This window comes from Leucoraja erinacea, chromosome 10, assembly GCF_028641065.1.
Source record: "Leucoraja erinacea ecotype New England chromosome 10, Leri_hhj_1, whole genome shotgun sequence".
Lineage (NCBI taxonomy): Eukaryota > Metazoa > Chordata > Chondrichthyes > Rajiformes > Rajidae > Leucoraja > Leucoraja erinaceus.
Window position 1 is genome coordinate 52,638,712 of NC_073386.1, and position 24,360 is coordinate 52,663,071.

Genomic DNA, 24,360 nt, shown 5'->3' on the forward strand with positions numbered 1-24,360 from the left:
CCCCGACTCAAAACGTCACCTATCCGTAATCTCCAGAGATGCTGCCTGTCCCGCTGAGTTACTCCAGCACTTTTGAATGGCAAGGGTGTTTTGTTTAAAGATAGGTGTGAATACTGAGTGTGGCACAAACGAATGAATAGAAAATGTATAGTAACTTGAGAATGAAGGGTTTTTGCATTCTCTTTGCTTTGTATATATTTTGCCCCTTGGCGCTGTAACACAGAGAAGGTATCGATCCGAAATGTCTCCCATTCCTTCTCTCCAGAGATGCTGCCTGTCCCGCTGAGTTACTCCAGCACTTTTATGTCTATCTTCTGTCAAACCGGCATCTGCAGTTCCTTCCTACACATCTATTTTAAATTCTCAATAAAGCTTATTTTTGAAATATTGCAGAATCATCATAAATGGCATCAAAGGCTCATAGGACTGATGAGAAAACAATTACTAAAAGCTGGGAGAGGGAGGAAACTGCTTCTGCTGTTTGAAGGAACAAGCATAGGTCATGGAACAGTACAGAACAAGAACGGGCCCTTCGGCCCACAATGTCCGTGCAAGCACGATGCCAAGATAAGCTAATCTTAGCAGACCCTTCTTCAGACTGAGAATCAGGGGAGAGGGAGATACAGAGATATGGAAGGGTAAGGTGTGAAAATGAGTCATCGAAGGGGACATAGCTCAAGGAACATTTGGAATAGATCATTGTTAGCAAGGAGAAGGTGACAACGAAGCATACAAAGGTAAAAATGTAATCAGGAGGACAGCCAGACTGGTCGGAGAATTAGGATGGGGGAGGGATTGAGAGAGAGGGAAAGCAAGTGTTACTTGATGTTAAAGAAGTCAATATTCATAGTAGTGGGGTGTAAGCTGCCCAAGCGAAAAATGAGGTGCTGTTCCTCCAGTTTGCGCTAGACCTCACTCTGACAATGGAGAAGGCCCAGGACAGAAAGGTCAGTGTGGGAATGGGAGGGGGAGTTAAAGTGTTGAGCAACTGGGACATCACGTGGGTTTAGCTGACATGATCTCCCATTTTGACCGGGAGATGTCCTGGATTCTGAAAGTCTGCCATCTGGTGGACACTGCAATGAACACATTAACAAAATACTAGATGGGATTTCTGAATCTGAATGCTTCTGAAGAAGGGTCCTGGCAGACAAGCTTGCCTGTTCATGTTCTGAAGAAGGGTCACCTATTCCTTTTCTCCAGAGATGCTGCCTGACCTGCTGAGTTCCTCCAGCACTTTGCATCTTTTTATTGTAAGCCTGCACCTGCATTTCCTTACGTCTAAGATTACCGAACCTGCAAAATGGAAAAATCAATTTCCAACCAACTAAATCTGGCACATTTTGGGAGGAATTGCAAACCAGCTACAGGAATCTGGGAGAATAGTAATCCTGAGCGTGGAATTCCAATCATTTTGATTATTTTTGTTTGCAGTCACACGATTGAAAATTTATTTTATTGATTGAATAATTGAAAGATATGGAGTAAGCATGGAAACAGATCCTTCGGTCCCACCGAGTGCACACCCACCACCGATTACCCATTCACACTAGTTCTCTGTTATCCCACTTTCTCATCAACTCACAATTTACAGAAGCCAATTAACCTACAAATCTGCACGTGTTTGGGATGTGGGAGAAACCTGGAGCACCCGGAGAAAACCCACGCGGTCACAGGGAGAACGTACAAACCCCATACAGTCAGCACCCGAGACCGGGATCGAACCTGGGTCTCTGGCGCCGTGAGGCAGCGGCTCTACCAGCGGCGCCACTGAGCCACCCCTTAAAATAAACTTCCGAAAACATCAAAAGCCACAAAGTGCTGCAATAACACAGTGGATCAGGTAGAAAATCTGGAGAAACCTGGTTAGGTGATGTTTCGGGACTGGCCACTTCTTAAGACAGAAGAGTCCCAACTCGATACGTCACCTAACCATGTTCTCCAGTGATGCTGCCCGACCTGCTGAGTTACTGCAGCGCTTTCTGTCCTTTATTGGAAACCAGGATTCACAGTTCCTTGTTTCTTAGAGCAAAATCATATCACGCAAAACATTTCCTAAGGAAATGTTCCAAAGTGGCAGCACGGTGGAGCAGCGGCAGAGATGCTGCCTTACAGCGCCAAAGACCTGGGTACGATCCTGACTATAGGTGCTGTCTGCACGGAGTTTGCACGTTCTCCCTGTGACCACGTGGGTTTTCCTCGGGTGCTCCAGTTTCCTCCCACATCCCAAAGACGTGCGGCTTTGTCCGGTCAATTGGCTTTGGTAGAGATTATAAATTGTCCCTAATGTACGGGGGGACTGCTGGTCAGCCTAAACTCGGTGGGCCGAAGGGCCTGTTTCCCTGCTGTGCCTCTAAACTAAACTAAATTTAAAATTTGAAATGCAAATGTTTCATAAGGTCATAAGGCCATAACGGGCCTGTCCCACTTGCGCAACTTTTTCAGCGAGTGCCGGCACCCGTCATAGGCCGTTGCAGGTCACCGAAAATTTTCAACATGGTGAAAATCCAGTGGCGGCCAGAAAGGCGCTACGACTCTTTGGGCGACTGAGGGGACGACTCACGCCCATACAGGCGACATGTCGCGGGGTGAAGCCTGTATGGTCGTGAGTAGTCGCCCAAAGAGATGTACTTTGTTCTGGTCGCCACTGGATTTTCAACATGTTGGACATTTTCAGCGACCTGCAACGACCTATGACGGGTGCCGGCAGTCTCCGAAAAAGTTGCGTAAGTGGGACAGGCCCGTAAGGAATAGGAGTAGAATTAGGTCATTCGGCCCATCAAGTTTACTCAATCTTGGCTGATCTATCTCTCCCTCCTCATCCCATTCTCCTGCCTTCTCCCCATAACCTCTGACACCTGTGTCCTTGGTTGTGAAGCTGCTGGGGCAGCGATATCTCTACGACCCCACACCAGAGTGTGATCCAGTAACTGGCAGCAAACCCTCTTACATAGCAATCCAGCTCGGAGTGTCCTTGTGAAGGGGAAGCAAAGTGTTACAGCCTGGTGGTTGGATCGGGGGAGCCTGCACACCAAGGCCTGCACACAACGTTGTCTGAGACGTCCCTGTAACAGATGCTGGGGATCCTCCCGCCCTTTATTGATGTGAATCAACAGCTGGAATCAGCTGGACGGCCCTACTGTGGAGGGATTATCTCCCTTGTGAAAATGGATCTGGATAGGGAAGCATAAAAAGTGGTTACAGCAGACCTGGGTGGAAAATGCAGGAGGATGTCATGGTACACCAGTCATTGAAGGGGGAGCCTGCACAGGCCAAGGCCTGCACACAACGTTGTCTGAGACGTCCCTGTAACAGATGCTGGGGATCCTCCCGCCCTTTATTGATGTGACATTCAACAGCTGGAATCAGCTGGAGCGGCCCTACTCAATTGGAGGGATTATCTCCCTGCCGGGGGATGTTTCTTGAAAGTATGGATCTGGATAGTGGACGTGGAGTGTCATAAAGTCATAGTGATACAGAGTGGAAACAACACCATCAGCCAAACGTTCCCACGCCGACCAATATGCCCCATCTACACTCATCCCACCTGCTTGCATTTGGCCCATATCCCTCTAAACCTATCCTATCCATGTACCTGTCTAAACGTTGTGACAGTACCTGCCTCAACTAACCTCCTCCAGCAGTCCACACACCTACACCACCCTCTGTGTAAAAAGGTTGCCTCTCGGGTTCCTAGTATTTTTCATCTTAAACATAAATCCTCTGGTTCTCAATTCCCCTACTCTGGGTAGAAATGGAGCATTTATGCTATATATTACTCTTGCGTGCTCCTCTGTAGGATCACCCCTCATCCTTCTGATCTCCAAGGAATGAAGTCCTAGCCTGCCCAACCTCTCAAAGATGATGCTTCCAGCAGTGGGAGGGTCGATGGCTCGATGACATTATGCCTGTGACTCCATCATCGTGATTCTATGACTCTATTAGAAGGATGAGAGGAGATCTTATAGAAACATATACAATTCTTAAGGGATTGGACATGCTAAATGCAGGAAAAAAATGGCCCCATGTTGGGGGAGTCCGGAACCAGGGGTCACAGTTTAAGAATAGGGGGTAGGCCATTTAGTACTGAGACGAGGAAAAACTTTCTCAGCCAGAGAGTTGTGAATCTGTGGAATCCTCTGCCACATGAGGCAGTGGAGGCCAATTCGCTGGATGTGTTCAAGAGAGAGTTAGATTTAGCTCTTATGGCTAATGGAATCAAGGGATATGAGGAGAAAGCAGGAACGGGGTACTGATTTTGGATGATCAGCCGTGATCATATTGAATGGTGGTGCTGGCTTGAAGGGCTGAATGGCCCACTCATGCATCTATTGTCTATGTTTCTATGGCTCTGTGACTGTGGCTTGCTTTCTATGCCCTTCTGACTGTAGGGCCTTTTGACTCAATGATGATGACACTATAACTCTATGACACTGTGCCATAAGGCACTGTGCCACTCTAACTCAATGCCTCCGTAACTCTACGACTCTATGGATGCAGATCTGGGAAATAACGAGCCCCCATCAAAGATGCACCATATTCCTCACAAACACTTTTTATTCATTGTCTCAATTAATAAATATACTCAGACTGAAGGGGGCTGGTTGATAAATATAGACATGGAGATGCACTTAATAAAAACGTCTTTTTGCTTAGTGTTCAGCAGACAGGTGTACATTGTATCATAAATACTAATGCAATTGATTTAAAACTATTGCTTTCACATTGAACACTTAAATAAATGTGCACTAAAACCCTGTGTATTTTGATCTTCTATTGCCATTGAATTTTGGAGATTGAAGGACAGGCAAAGCTTTTTTCGACATGCTTTTTGACGGCTACAAGAGTCTTTAAAGGACTTGACAGTTGAGGATGGGAGGCCTGCACTGTGGGGTGTGGATGGTGGTCGGGCAAAGCTGCATTCCATGAAAACGGCTGGAGCATTGGATCAGGAGCAAGGGGGCGCCACAAGGAAGGGTTTCTGATCTTCACTGCGACAATCATCTACGACAGCTTCATGGGTTGGACAGCGCAGATGCGGAAGGAGAGAGAAGGACGCTCGGGCCTGGCCTTGTAGGCCGCTCCTCAGCTGCACCTCCTTGGCGTTTGGCTGCTGTTCTGGGTCTGGTTTATCACGTCGCGGTAGACCTTGGACCTGAGGAACCTGGGGTAGGAGTCCCTCTCCATCAGGCTGTAGACTCGCTTCTGGGCGTCGTTGAAGCTGCCGTGGTCTGGCTCCAGTAGGCTCTTCCTGGTGTGCTCTCGTGTCTGGAAGTCTATGTTCACCTGCGACAAAGAACCAGCTCATTGTTACACTGTGGTCTGCACTTGAGAGAGAGAGAGAGAGATACAGCACGAAAAAAACCTGGCCCTTCAGCCCACCGAGTCCAGCAGTCACCCCGTACATTAGCACGATCCTACATACTAGGGGCAATTTACAATTTTACCAAAGCCAATTAACCTGCACGTCTTTGGGATGTTGGAGGAAACTGGAGCACCCAGAGAAAGCCCACGCAGTCACAGGCAGAACGTGCAAACTCCGTACAGACAGCACCCAGAGTCAGGATCGATCCCGGGTCTCTGGTTCTGTAAGGCACTGTGTCGCTTGCCGCCCACTGACACTGGGGGAGGAGGGATCTCATCCCGGACATGGGCTTGATCTTCGCTTAGGGCTCGCTGGCCTTCATCCGCCTCAAGGCTCTAAGCTATAGATGCTGAGACATTAAGTTACTGTAGTGCAAGGTGTTGGTGAGGAGGTCATTAAGCTAGATAGAGCGCGGAGAAGATTTTTCAAGATATTGCCAGAGCTATGCAGCTATGGAAATCGGACGTCCTGTTACAGTTGTACAGACGTTGATGAGGCTGCATTGGAATATTGTGTTCTGTTTTGGTCCACCTATAAGAAGGATATCATGTATCGGCGGTATGAAGCGCAGGCTCGGCGATCGTTTCGCTGAACACCTCCACTCAGTCCGTCTAAATCTACCTGATCTCCTGGTTGCCCAGCACTTTAACTCCCCCTCCCATTCCCACACTGACCTTTCTGTCCTGGGCCTCCTCCGTTGTCAGAGTGAGGCCCAGCACAAATTGGAGGAACAGCACCTCACATTTCTCTTGGGCAGCTTACAGCCCAGCGGTATAAACATTGACTTCTCTAACTTCAAGTAACCTTTGCTTTCTCTCTCTCTCTCCATCCCCCTCGCCCTTCTCAGTTCTCCGTCCAGTCTGACTATCCCCCCTGATTAAATAGTAGCTCTGTATGCTTCGTTGTCACCTTCTTCTAGCTATCAATGATCTATTCTACATTTTCCTTGAGCCTCATCCCCTTTGCCTCGTTTTCACACCTTGCACTTCCTTATCTCTGTGTCTCCCTCTTGCCTGACACTCAATCTGAAGAAGGGTCTCGACCTGAAACATCACCCATTCCTACTATCCAGAGATGCTGCCTGTCCCGCTGAGTTACTCCAGAATTTTGTGTCTGTCTTCGGTTTAAACCAGCATCTGTAGTTCCTTCCCGCACATAACAGCTTCAAAGTTATGCTCTTTGATTTGGTTTGGACATGTTTTGAAATTCAACACAACTCTTCAAATCAGGTGTGGTTTTGTACTTAATTCAATAAAAATAAAGAGATAGTCGCTGCAGACAAATGTGTATATATTTTTAAGAAAATCAAAACTCTTGCCTCTCTTGGAGCTTGGACGTCGACAAACTCCGAGTAGATCTTCTTTGCCTTTGAAGACAGCTTTGTGGGCGATTTTGTTTTCTTGTAGTCCTCACACGCGAGCCAGAACTCAATGTTTTCCTCACTGTATTCTGAGCGAAGGAAGGCTCTGAAGGCAGCTAAACCATCTGGCAGGAGGCAAGGATGGCTAGTTATTAGCACAGCGGAAACACTATTTTTCTCTAAAGTGCTGGAGTAATTCAGTGGGCCAGGAACTTGGGGCTTTTTATTTTTTTGTTTTGTTGACTTCCCATGTACAGCACTTTGTGGTAACTGATGTTGTCTAAAAGCGCTTTATAAATAAAGTTATTATTATTATTATTATTATTATTATTATTATTATTATTATTTTGCTTGGCACTAATACGTTTTAAAAAAAAAATTTTTTTTTTAAATACTTTATTTTATTAGAAGTACAATCATATGGCACCAAAGTGCCTAATATATATTTTCATAATACATTTTATGTACAACTTCTTTTTTGTTGTTGTTATATTAAAGAAAGATTAGAATAAGAAAAATAAATTAGATAGTAGAAAGACGTGAGATATATAGTGTGTGAAGAAAAAGAAAAAAGACGAATGAGTGAAGAAAGTTGAGAAAAAGAAAATAGAAGAAAGAAAATAAAACATTAAAAAAAAAAAATTTTAAAGTAAGGAGATCATTGTTTATAATCTTGACCAACCCTCGTCCAGTCCTGAAACAGTTATTTTTTACAATTGTGTTGCACCCTATGATTCCAAAAAGACGACAAATGGAGACCATCTCGTTGTGAATTGGTCTGATTTATAATTTATAAAGTCATAGAATCATAGATCATGGAGTTTATAGAATCATGGAGTCATCAATTATTGACGCTTTTTGTTTTTATTATGTAATTTTTAAATTATGTAATCCATTGAGTACTGCGTTTACAGACCTGTTATGCTGCTGGAAATAAGAATTTCATTGTTCTGTTTTGGTAATATGACAATTAAATACTCTTGACTAACCTCCCTTCAAACCTCACGTCAAAAATCTTGGCGTGCTATTTGACTCCGCATTGAGGTTTGACAAACAAGTCAATGCTGTGGTAAAAGCTAGCTTCTTCCAGCTTCGCACGATAGCGAAAATCAAACCATTCCTCCAATTCAAGGACCTTAGAAAAAAAATCATCCACTCATTTATCTCTTCCCGCCTTGATTACTGCAACTCCCTATACACTGGCATCAGCCAATCATCTGTGTGCCGCCTGCAATTGGTCCAAAACGCCGCAGCGAGACTTTTGACGGGCACCCGAAAAAGGGACCACATCACCCTGATCCTGGCCTCTCTCCACTGGCTCCCAGTACGGTATAGAATCAACTTCAAGCTCCTCCTATATGTATACAAAGCCCTTAACGGGTTTGCCCCCACCTATATCAAAAATCTTCTAACCCACCATTCTACCTCCAGGTCCCTCAGATCGACCGACTTAGGGCCACTGACTATCCCGCGGTCCAGGTTTAAGCTCTGGGGCGACCGTCCTTTTGCGGTTGCAGCACCTAGACTGTGGAACACCATCCCTCTTCTCATCAGAACTGCCCCCTCCATCTACTCCTTTAAGTCTAGACTTAAAACCTATTTATACTGACAAGCCTTTCTTGAGGTCCTCTGAGGGAGCGCTGTATGTATGTATCTATGTATGTATTGTTAGATCTATGTACCATTGTATGTAGCACGTTAGTACCTGCACTAATGTAAAGCACTTTGGTCAACGAGAGTTGTTTTTAAATGTGCTAGAGAAATAAAATTGACTTGACTTGACTTTTCACACCCTTGCTACCTTTTATTTGTAAAGAAATAGAAAGGCCCGTGTACGTGCAGACAATGTCCATCCCAGGTGATATTCCCTGTGACTGGGACCATCAGCCGGGCACCCAAACAATCATCAGGTGGCATCCATTCAGGGTTTCAGAAGACGGGGTGGCATGGTGGCGCAGTGGTAGAGTTGCTGCCTCACAGCGGCAAAGACCCAGGTTCGATCCTGACCACGGGTGCTGTCTGTACGGAGTTTGTACATTCTCCTCGTGACCTGCGTGGGTTTTCTCCGGGCGCTCCGGTTTCCTCCCACACTGGTTTGTAGGTTAATTGGCTTCTGTAAAGAGCCCCTGCCTAGTGTGTAGGGAGTGGATGCGAAAGTGAGATAACATAGAACTAGTGTGAACGAGTGATCGATGGGCGGCGTGGACTCGGATTCCACGCTGTATCTCTAAAGTCTACAGTTTAAAGTCTAAAGAGCGTTCGTGCGAAACATAATGGGGCACATGAGGAGAGGTCCTTTCTCATGCCCCTGATTACATAACCCCAGTCTGACCCTGTTTTAGAGCTGTTGTGGGATTTCAGTGCAATGAAATGGGCTTAACAACTTTTTAACAATAGTGCATCGAGCCTGCCTCTGTTTACAGAATCCAGCTGGTTTGGAGATATTTGGGACTGAACAGAAATATTTTTGAGCGAATACCCATGTGTAGTTCTGTAACAAAAAAATAACACAAAGTGCTGGAGTAACTCAGCAGGTCAGGCAGTATGTCTGAAGAACATGGATAGATGCGTTTTGGGTTGTGACCCTTCTTCAGACACCAGCACTTAATGTCTTTTTTGTAAACCTTGTATCTGCAGCTCCTACATCTGTAAAATTTGTCCCTTAGTATTCTGAGTGAATATTCTAACCAATGAGATTTTATTCTTGGAGACAGCTTTTTAGTTTAGTTTAGCAATACAGCGTGGAAACAGGCCCTTCGGCCCACCGAGTCGGGACCAACCAGTGATATCCCTTACACTCGACACACAAGGGACAATTTACATTTTTTTTTTACCAAAGCCTATTAACCTATAAACCTGTACGTCTTTGGAGTGTGGGAGGAAACCGGAGCACCCAGAAAAAACCCACGCGGTCACAGGGAGAACGTACAAACTCCGTACAGAGAGCACCCGTAGTCAGGATTGAACCCAGTTCTCTGGTGCTGTGAGGCAGCAACTCTACCGCTGTGCCACCGTGCCGCCCTTTAACAGATCTCTGCAGCGTGTTAAGCTTCCACATAGTAAATGCCTCCCATTTCTCCTTTTGCCCATACCATTTGGTCCCCTTCCACATATATTCCATCCTCTGGCTTCACATTTCACGTCACTTCTCTGCTTATCCCCTTATCTCACTACTTTTCTGTCTGTTCATCTCTGACCTTCAACCACCCCCTCTACCAATCGAACCCCCCACTCACCCGATGCACCGATCACTTGCCAGTCTTTGTCCTGCCCCCAACTCTCTTCCAGCTTTCTCCCCCTTACAACAAGCAGTCTGAAGAAGGGTCCCGACTCTAAAGCATTAGTGCAAAACATGAGATTCTGCCTGTCCCGCTGAGTTACTCCAGCACTCTGTGTCTCTTTTCATAAACCAGCATCTACATAATTTTTTTGTGAAGGTTTGCATTTGAAGAAAAATCTAGTTCGAAATGCATGGCACTATTGTTGAAAATAGATATTTTCTTTGTGAAAGATTCTCTTTTTATGTTTTAATATTTCTTATTCACTCAGTACGTCACTTTATTGTAAGATGCTGTGATGTAATGTAAACTAAGTGTAGACGTGGACTACGTAAGAGAGAATGTTCTTCGCAGTTTGGAAGGATACCAGTGAGAGAAAGGCATGTTCTCTAGAGGGGCTGTCCCACTGTACGAGTTCATTCAAGAACTCTCCCAAGTTTAAAAAAAAAATCAAACTCGTGGTAAGTACGTCGAATGTACGTAGCGGGTACGTCGGAGATCGGGGACGTCTCTTAGTGGCTTGTAACGCTAACGGCAGGTACATGGGAAACGCGGTAAGCTCGTGAAGATTTTTCAACATGTGCCCCGCGTACCAACGAGCGGCTATTACCGTAATTCTCCGAGTTTGAATCAGGGGAAACTCGGGAGAACTCTTGAATAACCTCGTACAGTGGGACAGGCCCTTAAGTATTACAACCATATAACATATAACCATATAACAATATAACAATTACAGCACGGAAACAGGCCATCTTGGCCCTTCTAGTCCGTGCCGAACACGTATTCTCCCCTAGTCCCATTTACCTGCACTCAGACCATAACCCTCCATTCCTTTCCTGTCCGTATAACTATCCAATTTATTTTTAAATGATAAAAACGAACCTGCCTCCACCACTTTCACTGGAAGCTCATTCCACACAGCTACCACTCTCTGAGTAAAGAAGTTCCCCCTCATGTTACCCCTAAACTTCTGTCCCTTAATTCTCAAGTCATGTCCTCTTGTTTGAATCTTCCCTACTCTCAGTGGGAAAAGCTTATCCACGTCAACTTTGTCTATCCCTCTCATCATTTTAAAGACCTTTATCAAGTCCCCCCTTAACCTTCTGCGCTCCAAAGAATAAAGACCTAACTTGTTCAACCTATCTCTGTAACTTAGTTGCTGAAACCCAGGCAACATTCTAGTAAATCTCCTCTGTACTCTCTCTATTTTGTTGACATCCTTCCTATAATTAGGCAACCAAAATTGTACACCATACTCCAGAATTGGCCTCACCAATGCCTTGTACAATTTTAACATTACATCCCAACTTCTATACTCAATGCTCTGATTTATAAAGGCCAGCACACCAAAAGCTTTCTTTACCACCCTATCTACATGAGATTCCACCTTCAGGGAACTGTGCACAGTTATTCCTAGATCCCTCTGTTCAACTGCGTTCCTCAATTCACTACCATTTACCATGTACGTCCTATTTTGATTTGTCCTGCCAAGATGTAGCACCTCACACTTATCAGCATTAAACTCCATCTGCCATCTTTCAGCCCACTCTCCCAACTGGCCTAAATCTCTCTTTAGACTTTGAAAATCTACTTCATTATCCACAACACCACCTATCTTAGTATCATCTGCATACTTACCACACCATCATCCAGATCATTGATGTACTTGACAAACAACAGTGGACCCAACACAGATCCCTGTGGCACCCCACTAGTCATTGGATTCCAACCTGACAAACAGCCATCCACCATTACTCTCTGTCATCTCCCATTCAGCCACTGTTGAATCCATCTTGCTACTCCACCATTAATACCCAACAATTGAACCTTCTTAACCCACTGAAGTCCATATATACAACATCCACTGCTTTACCCTCATCAATTTCCCAAGCAACCTCTTCAAAAAATTCAAGAAGATTAGTCAAACATGACCTTCCAGGCACAAATCCATGTTGACTGTTTCTAATCAGACCCTGTTTATCCAGATGCTTATATATATTATCTCTAAGTATCCTTTCCATTAATTTGCTCACCACTGACGTCAAACTAACAGGTCTATAATCGCTGGGTTTACTCTTTTAAACCCTTTTTAAACAATGGAACAACATGCGCAGTACGCCAATCCTCCGGCACTATTCCCATTTCTAATGACATTTGAAATATTTCTGTCATAGCCCCTGCTATTTCTACACTAACTTCCCTCAATGTCCTAGGGAATATCCTGTCCGGACCTGGAGACTTATCCACTTTTATATTTTTCAAAAGTGTCAGTACTTCCTCTTCTTTGAATCTCATTGTTTCCATAGCTACTCAATTTGTTTCCCCCACCTCACACAACTCAACATCCTTCTCCTTGGTGAACACCGAAGAAAATAAATTGTTCAATATCTCCCCCATCTCTTTTTGGCTCTGCAGATAGCTGTCCACTCTGACTCTCTAATGGACAACCAGTGGTGTTTTTGGATGGCATGTGAGGGCACCTCCAATAAGTTAAAAGTTAAATGCCATTAACTGTGGTCGTTACTTTTGGATTATTGCACGCAGTTCTGGGCATCCCATTACAGGAGGTCGTGAAGGCTTGGGAAAGAGTGTAAAGGAGGCTTAACAGAGTGGTTCCTGGATTCTCAAGATTCATCTACAGGGAGAGGTTGGAAGGGCAGGGATTGTTTTCTCTGGTCCCGACCATTGGGAAGAAGGTACAGGAGCCTGAAAACTGTAACGTCCAGGTCAGGAACACTTTCTTCCTTACAGCCTTTCAGCTATTAAACACTATAACCTCAAATAAGCTCTGAACTACAAAGTCTATTATAGTTATTATTGCACCATTATTGTTTGTTTTTTAGTGTATATGTGTGTGTGTATCTACAGTGTGTGTGAATATATATATATATTTATTTATATATACACACACTGAACTTTTTCTTCCTCTCGTTTATCTAATTGTTTACAGAGTACTATACTTACATATTTTGTGGTGCTGCTGCAAGTAAGAATTTCATTGTTCTATCTGGGACATATGACAATAAAACACTCTTGACCCTTGGAATGATGAACGTTGTGGGAAGACTTGGAAGAAGTATATGAAATTACGAGGCATAGATAGGATAGACAGAATCTTTATCCCACAGTGGAAATATCAAAGACTAGAGAGCATTGCTGTAAGCTGAGAGGGGCAAAGTGTAAAAGAGAAGTGCACGGTGTTGTCACACAGAGGGTGGTGAGTGCATGGAACATACTGCTAGGTGGGTGATGGTTGATGCAGATATGTTAGTGGCATTTCAAATTATTTTATATAGACACATGGATATGTCGGATGGAGGATTATGGGTTATGTGCAGGCACATAAGTGATGGTCTTGGCATCATTTACGGCAGACATTTATTAACCATGTTTACCAACACCGTTTTGCATACAAACAAAAAGCATTGATTGCAACCGTCCAAGGGGAATCTTGCCCCCACTCCTAACGTGTGTTGCCAGTTTTAGAAAGAGATGGACAGTTTCAAGTGGCTGTGGAGAGTAAGGTAACCCAATCTGAAATGAATTGAATTGACCAATACAGTACGGAAACAGGCCCTTCGTCCCACCAAGTCCACCGACCATCCATCACCCGTTCACACTAGTTCCATAGAAAATAGGAGCAGGAGCTGGCCATTCGGCTCTTCGTGCCAGCATCGCCATTCAATATGATCATAGCTGATCATCCAAAATCAGTAACCCGTTCCTGCTTTTTCCCTTTTTCCTTTTTCCATGTTATCCCACTTTCCCATCGATTCCCTACACACTAGGGGCAATTTACGGAGGGCCAGAGGGATACCTACAAATCCACACGTCAGGATCGAACCCTTGTCTCTTTTGTTTATTGTGTTATCTATGAGTACAGGGGCTACAGACCTACTATGCTGCTGCAAGTATTTTACCATTCTGTTTTCGGTACATATGACAATCAAACACTCTTGACTCTTGAATGCTGAATAACTTATTTTTTATGGGGGTTGATGATGATTCTCTCTGCTATTAAAACTTCTCCTTTATCATTTTGTGCTTCACTCAGTCGTCAATGGTTCAATGGTGCATCTAGTGTCATGTGCAAACGCACAGTAAAATTCCTTTATTACCTACAGTTGCCATGCCTAAGCATATCTTCCATTAGCAAAGTGTACACAAATAGTCCACTGATCCCGCATGCAAGAATCGCCATGTTTTGGCGCCATTTTCAAAGTCCATTCCGCGCTCTAGTTCTTATGAGCCCCTTGACCAATATCTGGTTTATTGATAGTCAACATAGCAGTATTACAACCAAGCCCTGCGGGATTTGTGTTGGCAGTCAGCACCTCATCACTGTGTCAAAAGACTGTGGGAATAAGTCCCAGGCTCTACAAGCAGGAAGGCACGACAAACATTCCAGCTCCATGCCAATGGAGTGCCGCATTCAGATGCTGCAGACGAAATGCACAGGAACATGCGACTGGCACGGTATCACCTTGTGCTTCGCATGTGTGGTTTCGTCGTTCTAAGAATTCACAGCTGCGCCCCTCTCTTGACCAAAGAGTCAAGAAACAAGAATCCAACGTCAAGAGTCAAGGAAAAGAGAGTCAAGGGTCAAGAGACAAGGATCTAGGGTCAAGGGTCAAGTCAAGACTCAAGGGTCAGGAGACAAGTGTCAAGGGTCAATGATCAAGTCAGGAGTCAAGTGACAAGGTCCAAGTCAAGAGACAAGGATCAAGTGTCAAGAGACAAGGGTTACGAGACAAGGGACAAGGGTCAGGTCAAGAGACAGGGTCAAGGCTCAGTTCAAGAGATAGGGGTCAAGAGTCAAGCGACAAGAGACAAGGGTCAGGTCAAGAGACAGTGGTCAAGAGACAGTGGTCAAGAGACAGTGGTCAAGAGACAGGGGTCAAGGGACAGGGGTCAAGAAACACAGGGCAAGAAACAAGGGTCAAGAGACAAGGGTCAAGGGACAGGGGTCAAGAGACAGGGGTCAAGAAACACAGGGCAAGAGACAGGGGTCAAGGGACAGAGGTCAAGGGACAGGGGTCAAGAGACAGGGGTCAAGAAACACAGCAAGAGACAAGGGTCAGAGACAAGGGTTAAGGGACAGGGGTCAAGGGACAGGGGTCAAGAGACAAGGGTCAAGAGACAAGGGTCAAAAGACAGGGGTCAAGAGACAGGGGTCAAGAGATAGGGGTCGGGTCAAGAGACAAGGGTCAAAAGACAAGGGTCAAGAGACAGGGGTCAAGAGATTAGGGTCAAGAGACAGGGGTCAAGAGACAGGGGTCAAGAGGAGTCAAAGGTCAAGAATCAAAAGTGGTTCATATCATATGTATCGAAAACAGGACAATGGAATTCTTATTTGCAGCTAATTTGTACATGAAGGCTAACTTTCCACCAATCATTCTCAATATCCGAAAGGAATGACAGTACAATAAGATGGGTTTTGGGTGGTTACATCACTAATCACTCGAGTCATTGTCGCCATGTTGATAACACACAAATATCTAGATGCACTTACACTTATGATCTAGAAGCACACGGAACGATTCAGTCCATTGCATGGCTTCCTCTGTGGACAACCTTTGAAGGACCCAACAAGGAAGAACAATTACCATTCACATAAGCCACTTCAGTCCAATATAAATCCCATGCTTGACTGAGGATTGAGACACAGCGTGGAACCCTTCGGCCCACCAAGTCTGTGCCGACCATCGATCACCCGTTCACACTAGTTCTATCCTACACACTAGGGACAATTTACAGAAGCCAGTTAACCTACAAACCTGCACGTCTTTTGGGATGTGGGAGGAAACTGGAGCACCCTGAGAAAACGTGCCAACTCCGTACAGACAGCACCCAAGGTCAGGATCGAACCCGAGTCTGTGAACCTCTGTGCTGCCATGTGGTTTCTTTGTTATAGATCTCAATATGACTTGCCATCTGCTACCTGCGCCCAAATGTAATGTTTCATCAATCCCATCGTCCACACTGAGCGTATCGGTCCCACCTGTCTCCATTTTGCCCAAATCACTTGAAACTTTTCCTATCCATGTACCTGCCCGAATGTCTTTGAAATGTTTCCAAAACTAGAGGGCATAGACTTAAGGAACGAGTAATGGATCTTGGAACAACTTGGTCGGCATGGACAAGGTGGGCTGAAGGGCCAGATCCCGTGCTGTACTCAGAGGGCAGTCTGTATCTCGACTGAACTGCCTGTGGAAACTATAGAGGCAGATACAAGTACGAGTTTCTAAATGCATTTCCACAGATGATGTACGGATAGGGAGGCTTTAGAGGGACATGGGCCACATGCAGGCAAATGAGACTGGTGCAAAATGGTGACTTGGTCGGCATGGCCGAGTTGGGCTGAAGGGCCTGTTTGCATGCTGCACAGGTCTATCACGCTCTGTGTGAGCAGTTTTTCTTGTTTGGCTGTAGCAGGTATTCCAATGTACAGGCCGGCACAGTGGCGCAGCAGTAGAGTTGCTGCCTCACAGCGCCAGAGACCCGGGTTTAATCCTGACCTCGGGGGCTGTCCGTGAAGAGTTTGTACATTCTCTGTGTGACTGCGTGAGTTTCCTCTGGGCGCCCCGGTTTTCTCCCACATTCCAACGACTTGCTTCTTTGTTTGTTGGTTTGCTTCGGTAAATTGTAAAATTGTCCCCAGTGCGTGCAGTTAAGTGTACGGGGTGATCGCTGATCGGCGCGGACACGGTGGGCCAAATGGCCTGTTCCTGCTCTGTATCTCTAATATCTAAAGACTTGCAGGTCTGTAAGTTAATTGGCTTCTGTAAATTGTCCCCAGTATGTAGGATAGTGTTAGAGAGTATGGGAATCGTTGGGTCAGCATGGAATTGGTGGGCCGAAGGGCCTGTTTCTGTGCTGTATATATATAAAGTCTAAAGTCGGAAGACTTGCAGGTTTGTAGGTTTATCTCTAAAGTATAGAGTCTAAAGTACACTCCCACTGAAACAAAGAGGCATCATTATCCCACCATCTCGCAGACAGTGCTGTTTAGTGCGTGTGTGGTCTGACAGATGGAGACAGGCTGCCTTTGCTGGAAGGGTTAAGGGTGACAAATTGTTGTCTGTACATTTGCTGAAAGGAGCAAAAATGAGATCTGCTTTACTCCTCTTGGCATCAACTTGCCTTTCAGCACAAATAGAACAGCAGATGAAGCAGAAGGGAGAGAAAGCAATGTGGAAAATCTGATTTTATCATACTGCATTTCCAAAATGTGGCTGTCTTTTGATTAATTCTCTTTGGCAGCTGCCTCCAGCCCCAACCCCTCCCAATTATAACGTCCTTTTAAAGATGATGATCTCCTCGGCATTTCAAGTTGAAGTGTGCCATGGGTCCACTCACCCCTCAGTCCCTCCACTGTTCCACCAGATCAATGTTATCCTTGACCTTGGCTCTATTCAGCTGGACCACGGCCACATTACTTGATGTAGGAGCCAGCAAAATCCGCAGCCCCCTGTCATTTATTACAGTGAAGCCTGTTCATGAGATCATGAGTGATAGGGGCAGAATTAGGCCATTTGGCTCATCAAGTCTACTCCACCATTCAATCATGGCTGACCTATCTCTCCCTCCTAACCCCATTCTCCATTCTTCTTCCCGTAGCCTCTGACACCAGTACTAATCAAAAATCTATCTATCTCTAAGCCAAGATGAGTAAATCAGATCCCATTTTTGTTCCCTTCAGCAGATGCGCAGACAACAATTTGCAGATATATATATATATATAAAATGTATCCACTGACTTTGCCCTCCCACGCCTTCTGTGGCAAAGAATTCCACAGATTCCTCAGTTAAATGATAGAGTCAAAGTGTCGTACAGCAAAGTGTCGTACAACAATCCATTCGGCCCACCTTGTCCATGCCGTCCAAGTTGTCATTCTGTAGATGCAGATACTAGTTCATACACCAAAGGACACCAAGTGCTGGAGTAACTCAGCGGGTCAGGCATCATCTCTGGAGAACATGGATAGGTGGAGTTTCGGGTCGGGACACTTCTTCAGAATACTTTGAAGTTTATTCAGACTTGGATTCTTCCTTCAGCCGATTTGGGTCAAGACCCTTCTTCCTCAGACTTAGAGTAAGCCTGAAGAAGAAGAGTCTCAACCCGAAACGTCACCTACCCATGTTCTCCAGAGATGCTGCCTGACCCGCTGAGTTACTCCAGCACTTTGCGTCCTTGCTAAGTCGTCAATTTGGGATGTCCGAATTTAGCCCACATCCCTCGAAACTATTCTGGTCCACATATCTGTCCAGATGTCTGTTACAAGTGGCAATGGTATGTAGCTAGATGGGTCCTGCTACTTAAAGGTAACGACAAATGATCAGAGGGGTGTCTGTATCTGGAACGAGCTGCCAGAGGATGCTGCAGAAGTGGGTACAAATGTGAGTTTTCAATGACGTTTGGACAGATACATGGATAGAAGGTTATGGGCAGTGCAGAGGGCCATGTTGGTCAGCATGTGCCTGGTGGGCCGAAGGGCCTGTTTCCGTGCTGAACTGCTCTATGATTCTATCAGCATTTAACTGAGTATCCAGCATTACTGTTATAAATTACGAGTGGCTAATGAATTACTACAAATGACCGATATTGAGTCACTTCTAAAGAGGTGCTGTCTGCCACTTGACCTCCCATTCTGTTTACCATGTTACAGTGTGTCCCATAATAAATGGTACACACTGGGTTACAGACGTCCTTCCCTGACCGAAACATGATCAGCGTTGCTGGTGTCTTTCTCCAGTTTGACGGGGATTTGGTTCTGCATGCTGCAGTGAGGTAGTAGTGATTATTTTATTTCCTCGCACCCCCCCCTCCTCCCTTACCCCCCACCCCCACAACGCCAGAGACCCGACTTCGATCCTGACATCGGCTGCTGTCTGTGTGGAGTTTGCACGTTCTCCCTGTGGGTTTCCTCCGATTTCCTGAAAGACGTGCGGGTTTGTAGGTTAATTGGCCCATCTGGAAAGTGTGCAGGGAGTGGATGAGAGAGTGGGATAACATGGAACTCGTGTGAACGGGTGATCGATGGTCGGCATAGACACGGTGGGCTGAAGGATGTGTTTCCATGCCCTATCTTTCAATTCCATTTAATTCAATTCAATTCAATCCACACCACGATAGCAGGTTTGTTCTGTTTTAGTTTAGAGATACAGCATGGAATCTTTGGCCCTTCGACCCACCGAGTTCACGTCAACCATCGATCACCCGTTCGCAATAGTTCCATGTAATGCCACACCTGGGGCGGTTTACAGAGGGCCGATTCACGTACAAACCCCCACGTGTTGGATGTGGGGGGAGACCAGAGCACCCGGAGGAAACCCACTCGGTCACAGGGAGAACGTGCAAATTCCAGGCACAGGCATCACCCAAGGGCAGTATTGAACCCGGATCTCCGGCACTGTGAGGCAGCAGCTCTACCCGCTGCGCCACCGTGCCGCCCAGTTACTTATGAGTGAACGGCTACTTACTTCAAGCACCTGATGGGCTTCTCGTGCTTATTTAGGAGGAAAGCACTGAAGTCGCTGTAGGAGTCAGATTTCTGTGACAGACATCCGAGCCGGGTCTTCATTGCTCTGCCTCTGTGAAAAGACACAACGTAACCAGACTGTGAAAGCATTCCTTGCTCCCTGGTGCTGCACAGTGTGATATATTTAGCGAGGGAAATATGCAGCGCTAGGATTTCTTCCAAACAACAGTACTGATCTTAAAATAACACAGTCACAGATAGCCTGCCCTGGGCTGAGACCATGTTACACTGTCATTAGCAATCCCACCATTTTACATCCCCAAACCTTATTCCTTTCCCCACTCACTGCTACTGGACTAAAGGCGTAAACACAGTCTGAAGAGGGTCTCGACCCAAAACGTCACCTTTTCCATTTTTTCCAGAGATGCTGCCTGTCCCGCTGAGTTACTCCAGCATTTTGCGTCTATCTTCAGTGTAAACCAGCATCTGTAGTTCTTCCTAAACACTAGTTCAGTTTAGTTTAGTTTAGTTTAGTTTAGTTTAATTTAGTCTAGGTTGTTGATGGTGTATCTTATTCTTGGACACCCGGTCACTCTCTTTTCTTCCCTCTCCCATCAGGCAAGAGGTGCAGAATTTTGAAAACACACACCTCCAGATTCAGAAACAGTTTCTTCCCAGCTGTTGTTGGGAGATGCTGCCTGTCCCACTGAGTTACTCCAGCGTTTTGTGTATATCTTCCCAGCTGTTATTAGGCAACTGAACCATTCTATCAACAACTAGAGAGGGGTCCTGACCTTCCATCTACCTCATTGGAGACCCTTGGACTCCTTAATGTGACTTTTAAGGACTTTATCTTGCACTAAACATTATTCCCTTTATCCTGTATCTGTACACTGTGGACGGCTTGTTTGTAATGATGTATCGTTTTTCCGCTGACTGGATAGCATGCAACAAAAAATCTGTACCTCGATACACATGACAATCACATAATAAACTATGTTTTATATCCCACCAGCACCTAGGATAGAGGGGATCTGAAGAAAGAAAGTATTTAGGATTCGTATCCCTGTCTAGATTTCTTTAGAGTTGATTTGAAATGGCCCCAATATTAGTTTAGTTTAGTTTAGTTTAGAGATACTGCACAGAAACAAGCCCCCTCAGCCCACCGAGTCCGCTCCAACCCGTGATCACCCCGTACACTACCACTATCCTACACACTGGGGACAATTTACAATTTTTACCTATCCAATGAATCCAATTAGCCAACAAACCTTTACATCTTTGGAGTGTGGGAAGAAACCAGAGCACCCAGAGAAAACCCACGCAGGATAACGTACAAACTCCGTACAGACAGCACCCGCAATCAGGACCGAACCCGGGTCCGTCGCGCTGTAAGGCAGCAACTCGACCGCTGCGCCACTGTGCCGCCCAAATGTTAATGTCCTGTGTACCTTTCTCAGCCCTTCCTTACGTTGGGCATTCACAGAGAAATGAATGGAAATGACTGAAATGGTGGAAAAAGAACCCTTTTCAGAGTTACCGAGGGCAGCTGAACAATGAAACTGGGCGATCGTGTCACAGATTGAATTGAATTTGCATTCCCTTTCCTAGTCCACTTGTTATCTGCTGGCCCATGTCCTCTTCAATTATCGTCTTTCCTGTTGTGTGCATCCTGTCACCCTGGTGTAACGTATCATTTCCTCCTCACAGTTCAGAAACACTGCCTTTATGCTCCTTGCTGCCTCTCAGTAAGGGGTGGGATACAGAGACACCGCACCACACATCATTACCACTTTCATCTGCTCCCACGCTCCCCAATCACCAGGCTCCCTCCCGACTGCAAATACTGTTGTTTGACACAATCCACAAAATCGCCGAGAGTTGTGGATGTAGCCCAGACCATCACGCAAACCAGCCTCCCTTCCATTGACTCCATCTACACTTCACGCTGCCTCGGCAAGACCAGCAGCAAAATCAAGGACCAGTCTCACCCCGGTCACTCCCTCTTCTCCCCTCTCCCATCAGGCAAGGGGTACAGAAGTGTGAAAACGCACACCTCCTGATTCAGGGACAGTTTCTTCCCAGATATTATCAGACAACTGAACCGTCCTCTCATCAGCTAGAGAGTTGCCCTGTCCTCCCATCTACCTCATTGGAGACCTCGGACCTATCATTAATCTGTCTTTATTAGATTTCAATGTTGTATCTTAGCATTAAAGTTGTCCCCTTTATCATTTATCTGTGCGCTGTGGACGGCTTGATTGTATTCATGTGAAGTCTTTTCTTTGACCAGATAGCACGTACGCAAAGGCCTTTCACTGCACCTCGGTACATGTGAGTGTAAACCTCAGTAACTTCAGTAAAAGGTTCTGACTGTCTGAGAAATAATATTACATTATAACATGTGCAGAACGGAACTGCAGATGCTGGTATATACTGGAGATAGACACAAAGTGCTAGAGTAACTCAGAGGGTCAGGCAACATCTCGGGACAGAAAGAATGGGTGACGTTTTGGGTCGGGACCCTTCTTCAGATTGAAAGTACAGGGGAGGGAACTGCAGGTAAGAAAAGGCCAGAACAAAGCAGAGCCGGCAACGTTTGACCAAGGAAGGGTGGAGCCCATAATGGCCCATGTTACATTTTAACATGTGTTTAAGAAGGAACTGCAGATGCTGGAGAATCAAATGTACACAAAAAAGCTGGAGAAACTCAGCGGGTGCAGCAGCATCTATGGAGCGAAGGAAATAGGTAACGTTTCGGGCCGAAACGTTACCTATTTCCTTCGCTCCATAGATGCTGCTGCACCCGCTGAGTTTCTCCAGCAATTTTGTGTACCTTACATTTTAACATGTTGTGCACTAAAAATAGTGACAAACTGAAAAAGTTTAGAAACATTAAATTAAACTTTAATAAATAAATAAAATATATAAATATTAAGTTTGCCCATTGATAGCTCTGAAAAAAGCTTTGTTAGTTAGTTTTTGTAGGAGACAGGAAGATTGCTGGGGTTGTGGACTGTGAGGAAGCGGGGTATAGGTCAGCTACAGAAATGGCTGGGGAAATGGCTGATAGTTTTAATCCGGGCAAGTGTGAGCTTTTGTATTTAAGGAGGTTAGAAACATAGAAACATTCGGCCCTTCGAGCCAGCACTGCCTTTCAATATTGACAGGGCTGATCATCTAAAATCAGTTCCCCGTTGACACAGAGACACCAACCTGGCTGCTCAACGCCCGGCTTGAGATCTAACTATTCGTTTGGTTTATGTTTCATTTGCAAGATTAAGTAGAAGAGTACCCTGCTCCTGCTTTTTCCTCCATATCCCTTGATTCCTTTAGCTCTAAGAGTTATATCTAACTCTCTCTTGAAAACATCCAGTGAATTGGCTTCCACTGCCTTCTGTGGCATAGAATTCCACAGATTCACAACTCTCTGGGTGAAAATGTTTTTCCTCATCTCAGTCCTGAATGGACTACCCCTTATTCTTAAACTGTGACCCCTGGTTCTGGACTCCCCCAACATCGAGAACTTTTTTCCTGCATCTAGCCTGTCCAATCCTTTAAGAATTGTATATGTTTCTATGAGATCCTTTTCTTATAGGTTGAATGCAAGGGGAAAATATACAATTAATGGCAAGACCATTAACAGCATTGGTGTACAGAGGTATTTTGGAGTGTGAGTCCTTAGCTTCCCGAAAGTGGTAAGACAAGTAGATAGAGTGGCAAAGAAGTCATATGATATGCTTGCTGTTGTAGGTTGGGGCATTGAGTCTTAGTGACAGCAAGTCATGCAGCAGGTTTTTGTTATGGGGCTTTGTTGGAAAGAGTGCAGAGGTTTACCAGAATGATACCTGGATTAGAGGATTTTAGCAACAAAGAGAGGTTGGATAGACTAGGATTTTTATCTCTGGTATTCCAGTGATTGAGGGGAGGCCTGCGAGAGACATATACAATTATGCGATGCATAAATAGATGAGACAATTGGAACATTTTTCCAGGATGGAAAAATAAAATACTAGTGTGCATAGCTTCAAGGTAAGAAGGGTGAAGTTGAAGGGAGATGTGTGGGGCAAGTTTTTTACACAGAGGGTGGTGAGTACCTGGAACACGCTGCCAGGGGTGGTGGTGAAGGCAGATACGATAGTAGCATTTAAGAGGCTTTTAGATAGGCACACGGATATGCAGGGGAATGGAGGGATTTGGATCACGTGCAGGCAGACAAGAGTTGGTCTTGGCATGCAGGAAGAGGAGATTTGTTTCTGTACCTATTACAAGTATGAGGTACAATAGTAATTTAAATAAATAAATAAATAAATAAATGGTTCAGGACCTGGTATGTATGACTGCAAACAAAAACAGGCTTCACTTGAGTCCCCTCTATGAGTTTCATGTGACAATAGAATTGTTCCTATTTTCTTTGTCTTTGTTTCTGGGTCTGTATTCTCACTTTAGAGGGCCTTCTGAAGGGAGATTTGTGGGGCAAGTTTTTTACACACTCTTAAACTGGTGACGACCTTGCGCACTGGTACTTTCCTTGGTGGTGAATCTTTTTACGAAAGTCAAAAAAAAAAGAGGCTTTTAGATAAATGTACGGATATGCATGTGGAATGGAGTATTGTGGATTACCGTAGGCAGACAAGAAATAAAATCTTGGCATGAAAAAGGAAGAGGAGATTTGTTTAACATGTCCAGTACAGACACTGTGGGCCGAAGGGCCTGTTCTTGTGCTGTAGTCTTGTTCTATGGTCTATGGTCTATACAGGTACATGTATAACTAGCGAATGGAGGGATATGGGTTATGTGCAGGCAGATAAGAGTTGGTCTTGGCATCATGTTCGGCACGGACATTGTGGGCTGAAGGGCCTGTTCCTGTGCTGT

General features: G+C 45.2%; 1 protein-coding gene across 1 annotated transcript in view; it reads right to left on the reverse strand.

Moving 5' to 3' along the window:
* Positions 1-4,539: 4,539 nt before the first annotated feature.
* LOC129701213 (regulator of G-protein signaling 8-like) overlaps positions 4,540-24,360 on the reverse strand; it is a 39,101-nt gene continuing 19,280 nt past the window's right edge. The window contains exons 3-6 of the mRNA XM_055642315.1: positions 19,487-19,597; positions 15,516-15,577; positions 6,684-6,850; positions 4,540-5,286 (exon numbers count right to left, since the gene is read on the reverse strand). Of these exons, the coding sequence (XP_055498290.1) occupies positions 5,086-5,286; positions 6,684-6,850; positions 15,516-15,577; positions 19,487-19,597 (541 nt within the window). The 3' untranslated portion in view covers positions 4,540-5,085. The remainder of the gene's footprint in view (positions 5,287-6,683; positions 6,851-15,515; positions 15,578-19,486; positions 19,598-24,360) is intronic.